This window comes from Lepisosteus platostomus, chromosome 7, assembly GCF_059453375.1.
Source record: "Lepisosteus platostomus isolate fLepPlt1 chromosome 7, fLepPlt1.hap1, whole genome shotgun sequence".
In the NCBI taxonomy this organism is placed as follows: Eukaryota; Metazoa; Chordata; class Actinopteri; order Semionotiformes; family Lepisosteidae; genus Lepisosteus; species Lepisosteus platostomus.
Genome location: NC_142617.1, coordinates 50,311,984 through 50,323,380, shown reverse-complemented (window position 1 = coordinate 50,323,380; position 11,397 = coordinate 50,311,984). Strand labels below are relative to the sequence as shown.

At 36.6% G+C, this 11,397-nt stretch overlaps 2 protein-coding genes across 3 annotated transcripts; one reads left to right on the top strand and one right to left on the bottom strand.

Annotated features, from left to right (window-relative positions):
- Positions 1-127: 127 nt before the first annotated feature.
- Positions 128-7,605, top strand: LOC148659099 (uncharacterized). The gene is made up of 4 exons (XM_088641029.1): positions 128-1,017; positions 1,997-2,417; positions 5,606-5,745; positions 7,093-7,605. The coding sequence occupies exons 1-4, from the start codon at positions 856-858 to the stop codon at positions 7,177-7,179; spliced, it is 810 nt and encodes a 269-aa protein (XP_088497155.1). The 5' UTR covers positions 128-855; the 3' UTR covers positions 7,180-7,605.
- On the bottom strand, positions 6,330-11,315 carry terb2 (telomere repeat binding bouquet formation protein 2). Of its 2 annotated transcripts, none has more exons than XM_088641031.1 (8): positions 11,174-11,315; positions 10,587-10,839; positions 10,133-10,214; positions 9,607-9,746; positions 8,664-8,725; positions 8,311-8,408; positions 7,883-7,971; positions 6,330-7,587 (listed from the first exon to the last, which is right to left on the bottom strand). In XM_088641031.1, the coding sequence occupies exons 2-8, from the start codon at positions 10,648-10,650 to the stop codon at positions 7,433-7,435; spliced, it is 690 nt and encodes a 229-aa protein (XP_088497157.1). In that variant the 5' UTR covers positions 10,651-10,839; positions 11,174-11,315; the 3' UTR covers positions 6,330-7,432. The 2 variants fall into 2 exon arrangements, with proteins under 2 accessions (XP_088497157.1, XP_088497158.1); XM_088641032.1 differs by lacking the exon at positions 11,174-11,315 and adding an exon at positions 11,016-11,157.
- Between the last annotated feature and the right edge of the window lie 82 nt (positions 11,316-11,397).

Below are 11,397 nucleotides of genomic sequence, written 5' to 3'. Positions count from 1 at the left end.
AGGTCACACTAAAAACACAAAACTGTCGGATTCACAACAATATTCCAGAGAAATCCTGTCTCCTGCATGCATGATTGTGTGACAGTTTCTTTTGTCGTCTTTACCATGCATTTTTTCTTGAATTCTCAGTTTTAACATCTACATCTATTTTAAATGAAATAAGGCGCTCCGCTCAGTTAAAAACCTCGCTTACAAATTAGTAAGTACTAGAATTAGAGAACAGATATTAAAAATGTATTTGGTGTTACATAATTTAAATGATAAGCATACAATTTATTACGGAAATTCATGCTAAACAATTCCTATATATAATTATTTAGAAGTCACTATTGCGAGAGATTCCAAAATCATAGGTCTTGTTTGTAGTTGAATGTTAATTGCACAGGTCTTGAAATGGATTGCGCACGTTTTAGTAGTACTAAGGTGACTCCATAGAGTCAAGGGTAGTAAGGACCCGGAAGTTATTGGCAGTGTATAGCTATTGTTGCTATGGGGACAATACACCAAAAATATGGAAATAAAGTTTTGCCCAAAACGTTAATATGGAGCCTTCATATCAGCACTTAATCCTCCGCATATGTTGTCTGCGTTGTACTGAACTCGTAAGGATATTGTAATTTTTTATGTCCCGATTCTTGACTTTGTAGGTTACCAAAGAAAAGAAAGTGTAAGGTACAGTACCAAGGGGATCATCCCTATTCACCCGTGAGTGGTAGTAAGGGCAGTAATACTTTAGTATTTTAAGTGAATCGACAACAAGAAGCTCGGAACAAATGTTTTTTAGGAATATGCAAAAGAACATCATCTTGCTGCGTTAATCAGGCATCTTTTGCGGATTACTGAGACAGTGAAACTATGGATGCAGAAAAACTGATTATGGACAGTCTATACAAACAGTCAGAGGTGTTAAATCTCAGTCATCGCCAGCTCTTTGTGCCACCACCTTCTCTCTCTCATCTGACACATTTAAAGCGTCTGTTTCTAAACAACAATCGCCTTCTGTTACCACCTCAAGAGGTAAGGGTGAAGGCCATTTAACGTAGGTTGAAATTTTTTTTATAATACCGTATTATTTCTGCTTTCATTCTCAAATGCATTGTCTCGGAGGTCCAGGGTGTACCCTGCCTTGCACCTGTTGCTTGCTGGGATAGGCTCTGGCTCTCCGCGACCCTGCTCTAGATAAAGTTGGTAGAAAATAGATGAAGGGATCTTGATTAATAAAGTTATTTATAGGCTGTGATGTGATATTTCTTAAAGTCTTCTTGTGAATGTGGGAAAGTCTGAGCCCCACCTTATTGTGAAACTACAGAATTATTTCCTTCACTAAATCTATTAGATAAACAAATAGCACTCCCTTTATCCTCCAGCAACTATTTCACTCCACAGCAAGATTGCTGAGTGGAAGTGAATCAAAACAGAATCCCCCACCACCTGACACACTGCCAGAGTCATTTAGATTTTCTGGATCAAATTTGTAGATCTTATGATGCTATAATGTGCAGTTACAGCAGACAGAAATCATCCATTTGACCCAACACAGCAGCACTTGGGCAGAGTCTCTTGCCAATATTAGTGAAAATACTGGACCTCTTGATTCATAACATACAGTAACATCACTTTATTAGCCCTATACAATTTCTTGCATTAGGAATTAGTCTTTTTCATACCCCAGCTTGCTCTCCATGAGACACATAGACAGGGAGAGAAGCCTGGGGTCAGAGCGCAGGGTCAGCCATTGTACAGCACCCCTGGAGCAGCTGGGGTTAAGGGCCTTACTCAGGGGCCCAACAGAGTAGGATTCTTCTGCTGGCTGCAGGATTTGAACCAGCAACCTTCCACCCACAGGCACAGATCCTTAGCCACAGAACCACCACTCCAGCCCGATACTGTCTGGGGTTAGGCTAATCTTTTTTAATATAACAGGGATCTGCACAAATGCCGTAATAAGAGAGAGAGATAGCCCTTGATGAGTTTCTGTCTTATTATTATTTTTTAGATTCTGCATTTGCAGAGGCTGGAGGTGCTGGTCCTGGATGATAACCAGTTGACTGTGCTACCCAGTGGGATTGGTGCACTTCACCACCTCAACTCTCTCAGTGTGAGCCACAATCCCCTCTCTGTCCTTCCTGTGGAGATTGGAGACCTAACTGAGCTCAGGGAGCTGTGGGCAGTTGGCTGCAGCCTCATCTCCCTGCCTGCCAGTGTTGGGAAACTGAAAAAACTTCAGAAAATAGGGTTACACAACAACCACCTCTCCACTCTCCCTCCCGAATTCGTGCATCTTACAGGCCTTCAGTGGTTAAACCTGGCCTGCAACGAATTGTGTGACCTTCCAGAAGGGTTTGGCAAGCTACAGGCCTTGGTTTTCCTGAACTTGGAAGGCAACAAATTTGAACATGTGCCAGAAACGTTGTCAGGTCAGTTCCGTGTGATGAGAAATGAAAGAAAATGTTATTTTTTAAGAGTATATATGTGTGCATCTTTTGTTAATCTTCAAAAAACATAAATCTTCACTAGCTAAGTGTCTCATATGTGAAGTTGTTCAGGAAGATGGATAAGGCAGAAAGTTAAGCCTGTGTGGTTCAAATGAATGACTTGTGTGAGAAATAGAAGAGTACTGTAAGAAGCCAGATAGCAGGAGCAAGTGTTCCCAAGTCTTCCTGGGTCTCAAACAATAAGTCAGAGAAAGCCTGGAGGGTTTTTGAAACAGCTGCAGTAAATAAATCCAAAAGGTTAATTTTCCTGTTGTCCTGAAAATGATCCTTTTTACGATTATGACTTGGCTTATATTGGAACAGTGGGAGTTGTGCCTGGTTTACCTGCAGTAAATTGCAAGCCCTGTTGCTGAGGCTGATACTCTTAACATCTTGCAAATGCGGCCATGATGCTACTTATGGGGAGAAAGATGATACATTCAAATGGGTTGATAGTCTCTTCTTGCCATTATTTTTTATTGTTTATAAAGAAGAAATGAATAATGGAGACATGGTATAAATAAGAGGCCTTTGGGCTCATTGTGCTTGTTTGCTTGTCTTAGTTTTTCAATATGTGATATTTCCCCCGAGATGTGGGATAATGTGTGTTGCCCTTCTTTCTAAGACTGTACAGTACAGTCCTTTATAAGGTATAGTGAGCAAAGCTGTACACAGTATTCTAAATGAGGTCTTACTAGTGTGTTGTAAAGTTTCTGCATACATTTCCGTGATTTACGTTTTTGTATTACCCAAGGATTCAGTTGTTTGAGCTATATGAGGTCATAGCTCTACAGTATTTACATAAAGGCCTAGCTTAAGTTGGTCTATTTACATTTAATTTAACAGGAAATTGTCCCAATTCCTTGTATGATTCCTTTTTCTAAATGCACTCTATTATAAAAATGGTCTAAACAGCATGATTTCTGGTTTTTAATTGATAGATGCTTCACATTTTATATACTGTGGTCAACATTTGCAAATATTCACACTCATGAGCTTTGATTATTTTGAGTTAGTTTGTGCTGTTAAGAAAATGCATGCAAAAATGTAATATAGGAATAAATTAGAATGGCAGTTATCAGATAATGACTCCACTACTGTTTGGAGGAGCCTTCAGACTATCACAAATTATAAACAGAAACCTCCCAACGTTATACTCGTTGTCATGACTCATCTCTGCCAGATAGACTGAACAGATTTTATTTTAGGCTTCAAAAACAGAGGGTCGTTAATGATGGTCATAGTTCATGCATTTTGATGACCTCCTCAGATTCTAGTGCTAAATCTCCCTTGTTGCTCCTCTCTTCCGTTCTGCTCACATTGGGTTCTCAGCTTGCTCCTCTCCTCTTACTCCTCCTCTCATTATCAAAGAATGGGAAGTTCAGAAACCTTTTGGATTTCCAACTTTCTCATGAATAGTAGGCAATGAGTGTGGCTGTCCCCTTATTTGTCAGACTGTTTGTTAATACTGGTGTTCTTCAAGGATTTGTACTTTCCCCATTTACTCTATTCCTTGCATACCAACAACTGCGCCGCCGGCGACTCTTCTGTCAAATTAATTCAGTTTGCGGATGACATCACCCTTGTAAGCCTCATCGCTAACGATGATGAGGCCATGTACAAAGAAAGGGAGGTGTGCTAACAACCACCTGGAGCTTAATGCCCTTAGAACTGTGAAAATGGAGAATCCAGGAAAAATTCTCCAAAACTTCTTTCCCTGGTAATCAATGATGTGGCTGTGAGTGTGGTGGACACCTTTATGTTTTGGGGAATTATGATCTCTAATACTCTAAAATGGAACAAAAATATCACCAGTATCACAAAGAAAGCATAGAATGTACTTTTTGTGCCAGCTAGAAAACTTTGGTGAGTCTCAACAATTCTAATACAGATTACAGAGCCATTATTGAGAGCATTCTGAGTGCATCTGTTTGGTTTGGCAACGCGATTGTCCACCCCAATGGCAAACTGCATAATGTTTTTTATTCTGTGGAGAGGGTCATTGGCTGTCATCTGGCCTCCATTGAAGATTTGTACAGTACAACGGAAACTCCACAGACGAAACGTTGTGTTTCCTTTCTGTTCTTTTCAACATGGAATAAACCTGTTACCTGTTTCTTTGCAACCTACACATGCTGACGCAGCTACCTACTTAAACAATAGTACAGTATGATGAGTAAGAAAGTTATTTATGAGCTATGATGTAATACCAAGTCCCCTTGTGATGGGAAATATTTGAGTTCCACCTTGTTGTGTAACTACAGGTCTATTTCCTTAATTAAATCTAGTAGATGAATGGTGCCCATCCACCCCCAACAACCTCCGTGCTTCACAGCAAGATTGTTGGACGGAAGTGGCTGAATAAAAATAGAATTTATTGCATTGTTTCTAGGAGTTGTAACTTAATGCTCCAAGCATCCTCTGCCTTTCCAAGAAAAAAAACATACTGTATATCAGTGTCTACGTGCTGTATCTTAGATACTTAGTAGGATGGGTTTTTCATTTGAATATACTGTATTTATCAGTTAGGTATAGTCACTTTTATATCGCTTTTATTTCTGCCCATCCTTCGACACCTCCTGATATAGGAAATGGTATACGTAGATTTAGGTTTGTAGCATTAGCAAACCAAAGACTTGATATTAGAACCTTGAAGCTGAAGAGGAACAAGGAAATGTTTTAATTATGTGCCAGCTGGTTTACAGTATTTCTTGTTAGATCTTTATTAGAGTTTATACTTGTAAAAAATGAGGTTAATACAACTATTGATTTCATTTTTGCTACAGGTAAAATGTTATCAATTTATGTTACAATTGCCTAATATTTTTTATGTGCATAATAACAGCAGAATAAATAACAGGGAATAAACCCCCTTGTTTTGGAATTAATTAAAAAACAGTCCAAGCATTATAAACTATTTAAAAAGCATTATTATTTTAAGATGCGATGATACAGCAGTTACATACAGAGCAGCATCATCTCAGTAAAATGCAATGTGCTGTGTATGTAACCTTATATTACATTGCTACTACTGCATAAGCTTTGGTATCAATTATAGAATTACCTGTTTGGTGTGGTCTGCTAGCTCATTTTATCCTGCTTAAAGTAAATTAACTAAATCTACTTTCTAGACATGGTCAGTCTTCTTGCACTTTGTATGAAGTCCAACTGCATTACGTCATTGCCAGATGACAGAATCCTTGGATTTACAAGACTGACTAAACTAGACCTGCGAGAAAACCCACTAACATTACGACCTGCTCATTGGAAGGTAAAAGTGCAAGCTATTTTTGCAAGCAGCTATCTTAATGAAACTTTATATAGATTTAACTTTCAGTTTTCAGTTGATGATATTCCATATTTCACTTTAGTGGCATAAGAATCTTAAAAATAAATGTGTTTCTGGAACACCTATATACTGTACAAGTATTCTCATATTCATTCTTGGATATTATATTTCTCTATTTAATACCATAGCACAATTTTTTATGAAGTGATCATTAAACTAAATCTTATGCAAAATAAGTGAAGTGGATAGCAGAGAAAGCCTACATATTCTGTCCTTGAGTATTATCAACCTTTATAAATAATACTTTTTGTGTTTGTATGATTTTTACATACTGAGCCCCCACCATTAATTCAAAATGAAAATATGAAAAGTGTTTTGTTCTTCTTGGAGATCTAAAATATACAATCGGAATATAATATTGTTTTTAAGTTAAGAGAGTAAAATATTTCATTTTTAATTACATTAATTTTACTAACATTCTGAATTATCCTGGATTACAGAACCCCTCTCAGTTAATTATTTTATTACACTACTGCATTCTCTAATAACTAACAAATGTGTGTTCATTTCCATCTTCAATTCTGATTTTATTTTTTATTTATTTTGTAGTGTCCTTCCATAATAACATGAACACATTAGATTGTGAACAGCTTTAAGCACCTGCTTTTACCTGCTAAACCACATTCAGAAAGTCCTGTACATATTTATAACTGGTAACATTCACTTTGGCACTACAAAACTTCAGCCCATGAATTAAAAGGCTTGTGCATTACAATTGGTTTACAGATCTTGTCATACTGGTTTATGGAGGTTGTTAATTCCCCAACTCCCAGCAAAACTGGTTGTTAAGGTACTGCATGTGGCGCCATCTTCCGGCAGAAAGATATTCTTTACTGCACAATGAACGTCCTATTGGTATAGCTGTAGAATGGTTTCTAACAGGATTCTGAGAAGGCCCTACAGCTTCAGCTGTTGATTTATGAATGCCTCTGGCCACGTTCCGTTTGATGTCTTCACAGGGTTAAACACTGCATGATGCCATAGGACGTGCTGTGTACTTCGGTTTGAATTTGATTATTGTTCTTTCATAACCTGAGTCATTTATATTATTAAGAGAGGTCACTCTATATTGGGGAGTTTCATTTGACAATTTATTGAATGTGCTTTCATGAAAGAACTGTACTATTTAGCAGTTTTTTTCAAATTATTTTTCCAGCTCACAAGCTACAAGATCAAAATACCACATTCTATGCCCATTAGCAGGAAACCTTCAGACACCACTCACTTTAACCCGTAATAAAACATAAATACTGTTTTTTTTTTCTTTAGGGACTGGATTTCATTTTACTGGGATGTGTAAAAAAAACAGAAGCAGAAGATACCATGGAAGCTAACCCAGCAGAAATAACCCTATAATGTGAAGAATCGGACAACTGGAGTGTCGAGATCTCAAATCTCACGATTCAATGTGTGATTTCCCTGAACTTTCATGGAAAACCCTAAAGTGTAGTCTCAAAATCTGTAAAATTAACAAACTTTCCCCTGGCTTGTAAAAGATCAGTCTTCTTGTATTAGTGTAAAGGTTTACACTACGTCTTAATCATTTCACATTTTTCTGTATATCATGACTTACTTTGAAACTGTACTTTGATAGAGTTTCAATTAGTGGTCAGTTAGTGCTGTTAATACATTTGTCATTTCTGTTTTTAGATTTGAAAGTTAATTTTTCACTATGTGCTTTGCACACAGAATATCCAGCATGTCCAGGAAGGAAGTCAGCTAACTCTCCTGAATATTTTTTCAGTTGATTAATAAAAAGATATCCTGTAAAAGAGAAAGAAACCATGTGTCATTTAATCTTTATGAGCTCTTCTGAGTTCACTGTTACACAGTGATGATGCTGTCAAATAATCTATAGAAGTTCAATTCTCAAGGATCTGATTAAGTCTTGGAAAGAATTTCCACGGTGTTAATTGCTGTTCCAGCACAATTAATTTACTTGTCATTACAAAGAAATTATAGTTAATTAAAACAGGAAATGTTTTTGGATACCAACTAGTCTATTTGTATTTTTTCTTATTTTAAATAATCTGAAGCATGCATATTTTAATGTTCTTACCTGTTAACATATTATTGATTGGATAATACTGAGGGTTACAGCACAATGGCATGTCCCTTTGTGGAGTTTTAATTCCACATGTCACCTGCCTTTTACAAAAGACATAATTTAGGTTCACAACATTAAATACAGTATACTCAAATGACATTTTTTTAATCACTAGCAATGTAGCAAAAATGATTACTATAAACATAAAGTTGTATTATACATACATCTAATTCTGTTTTGAATTTGCCATGTCTTTCACAGTATAAGAAACAGGTTATCATTGTAGAGCAAGTTTCACTTAGCACGTTTTGGTAAAGAGGGACCTCTTGTGGCAATATGATGAGTCCAACTGGGACAAGGCTGTTATAATATGACAAACATAACGGAGTTTAGACCTGACATGAAGACAGATTACTCCAAAGTTCATCTACTGTACATACCTTATTTTATTGCTGTCTTTTTTAAGACTGTCCTTTCCTACGCTGTGGTACTCTTTATCCTTCTGTTTTTCCATCTGGATTATTCTGCCACATGGCAACTTTTATGGACAAACAGAAATACATCTGTAAAATGCTAATACACATCCACATGAAGGAAAGTTCTATGCTCTAACGAAATAAACTGTTACATATTAAGCACAATGGGCTTCTCTACAGGATAACTGGATGATTACATACATATTCCAAAAATCATACTGTAAGATTAAACCAAAGATATACATTAAATCACCACACATACACAAATAACATACATCCATAAAAAAGTGAAGATTTGAAATACTAGAGAAAACTACCTGTTTTGTACTTTGATTGTCCTCTTTCTCCCAAATGAAACTTCCCACTGCTGCTTTCACTTCTGAAATTATTGATAATTTTGTAATTACTTTTATAGTATTGGTTTTTAAGATGATATATTAGAGCAATTTTAGCATATTTTACAGGGGACAGCATTGTGGTTCAAAGTAATGTAATGATTTTACACAGTGAAGTCCAAAAGCCATACCTGAGCCACAGCAGCTCACATCAGACCAGAGCTCATTCTGGTTTCTGTTGGGTTAAGAGGACTAGAGAGCATGTGACTCCTCCCTAGACAGGACACCACTCCACCACAGGGATCACCCCTGTCATGCTGGTCCCCTCTGGTACAGAAGGGTGGCCTGGAGCCACAGGGGTAAAGTACTTCACTCAAGGTACAACTGCAGTGTCTGCAGTAGTGACTCGAACCCACAGCCTGTCAGTCATGGGTTCAAAGGCTTTCCTGCTATATGCAGTGAAGGTGATGGTAATTATGTGTATTTCAATGTGCAAAGCTTTTATGCAGAGCATTCAGTTCACAAGTAAGGAAATAACATGACTGTTTTTCTGTTGATTTTTACTAAACCCACAAATATAAAAGGGTGGCATTCATAAAAATGTACAATCGGCCCAATACGAAGTGTAAACAGCAAGACCTAGAAGATCTGACACTGTGCATGCTCTTTTTAAATAAAGTTGTATCAGCTATAATTTGCCATTGATTTTTATTTTTTTTCTTGTAATAGAGGACACTTTCATAGAGGTCAGTATGGAGCATGTATGTGATTTTGTGGCAAATATTAAGAGAAGCAAAAATAAAACAGGATTTTTTTTCTCAAATTATATCAATTAATCAACTGTTAGAATAGAAAGCAGTTCACTTGCACTGCAAGAAGAATTGTTGTATTTCTAGTTAAAAGTATTTTAGACATTTTTTCTGACCTTTCTGAACAGAGGAAGGTGGAAGAACGAAGTGGCCCACAGACACAGCTACCTTGTTTCTGTTCTTCTCACAAGCAGACAGATAAGAGGCGTGAAAAACTGTCAACCTGTCCTTAGAATAGTCCAGACTCTCATATAGCCTAAACAAAAAAAAATGCTACATGAAATATCCACAGTTACAGTATATGTGCCCGATGTGACTTAGTATTACTATTAAGGTTTTATTTAATTATAATTATTAAATAATTATATTTATTTTGTTGTAATTATTACAAGTATTCTCAAAATTATTAAAGGAAATATTGGTATTTGTAACCATATACAACACAATGTACTGTTTATAGTCTGTGTATAGGCTGATACTTCAAAACAATTTTGCAATTATTTTTAAACCTGTAACTTTAAATGAAAAGATAATTCGATATTTCAGAGCGTTATGGACTTTTTTCCTGTGTACTATGTTTTTTACTGTGTAGAAAAATCAAAACGATTGTCTTTAGGTGGGAGAATAAACGGAGTTTGTTACCGATGAGTGTCTGGATGAGATGCGTCTTTACTGAAAATGTAGTCTGCTGTTGTCCAGTCTGTAATAATGCCACCTTCAGACACTGAAATTTAAAATTCGCTGTCATGCAAAAAATATTTGTTCACACTGATATGAACGTTTCTAATTTAATGGTTAACATTTATTAGACCACATTATTACTCTCCTAAGATAATTATACTATACTATCTCTAAACCAAGATAAAATGGTTTAAACATATAAAGGATATTTTAGAATTCAGTTTGAAAGGAGCTTCATTGTGGCTTAGTACAGGAATTTTTACATTGCTTTTTAAAAAAAAACAAATACATTTATAGTCAAATATAATGGTTGTTTTCGCAGTGCAGCTCCTCAATCCCCTGGAATAATGAGTTTCACTACCTAATTTATGATGCATGGGACATGTGTTAACTATAAACTACAATTTTAACTTACCCCACATATCGCAGAAACGTCTGGGGACACTTTGAGAAAACCAAGCTTTTCTATCTTTAAACATCCCGAGCTGTAGTGTAACCCCTTGAAAAAATGTTTTCGTTTATGAAAACTTTAACACGTTGGTTCACAACAAAGAGTGACGCCAAATACAAACTTTACTGAACGGTTTTCATTGTCCTTTGTCAGGGAGCACTCAGCTGAACAGACGTCTTTCTGAAAGGTTTGTTTCACGGGTTGTAGATTCGGGAACCTGAACAACAACAAAAAAGGCATCACTTATAAAAAATAATTTACATGTACAGCTTCAATCAGAGATAAACCACAGACATGAGAATTTGCCCGTTCAACATGGGTCTATAACTCCGCTAAACCCGCTATAACCTACAGTATATCGGATAGAGGAAATGTATTTTCCACTGTTCCCACCTCATAAAAGGCGATTCTCATTTTCTGCCGCCAGAAATTAGCTTAACATGTCTCTTTTTTTCCGGTTCAAACGTTGAATTTGATAACCATTGAAAATATAGATCCATCATGGACAAAAATGTTTTCAATGTTTTTTTTTCAATTGAAGTCGAACCTACCCTAAGTTTATCAGATTTGTGGGAGATTTTATTTTCTGAAGAAATTAAAATGAACTCCTTTATAACTGGTCCGGATATGTTTTTAAGGTCAACGGTGTTCGTCGCGCTCCCCTCGTGGACGGACAGACCACGTGAATCGCGGGCGCGCGGGAGGCTGATTGAGCCTTCCGTTCAATTAATATCAGTTATTCAGAAGCGAGAGGTAACACCTTTCAATACTCAAC

What these genes read in the sequence shown, in the direction of transcription:
- terb2 (XM_088641031.1), bottom strand. Translation starts at nt 10,650, where the DNA reads ATGTTTAAAGATAGAAAAGCTTGGTTTTCTCAAAGTGTCCCCAGACGT. An exon ending in ACGTTTCTGCGATATGTGGG is followed by an intron (nt 10,215 to 10,586) that starts GTAAGTTAAAAT and finishes TTTAAATTTCAG; the next exon opens with TGTCTGAAGGTGGCATTATT. An exon ending in ACAATCAAAGTACAAAACAG is followed by an intron (nt 8,409 to 8,663) that starts GTAGTTTTCTCT and finishes TGTCCATAAAAG; the next exon opens with TTGCCATGTGGCAGAATAAT.
- LOC148659099 (XM_088641029.1), top strand. Translation starts at nt 856, where the DNA reads ATGGATGCAGAAAAACTGATTATGGACAGTCTATACAAACAGTCAGAG. An exon ending in TTCTGTTACCACCTCAAGAG is followed by an intron (nt 1,018 to 1,996) that starts GTAAGGGTGAAG and finishes ATTATTTTTTAG; the next exon opens with ATTCTGCATTTGCAGAGGCT. An exon ending in TGTGCCAGAAACGTTGTCAG is followed by an intron (nt 2,418 to 5,605) that starts GTCAGTTCCGTG and finishes TCTACTTTCTAG; the next exon opens with ACATGGTCAGTCTTCTTGCA.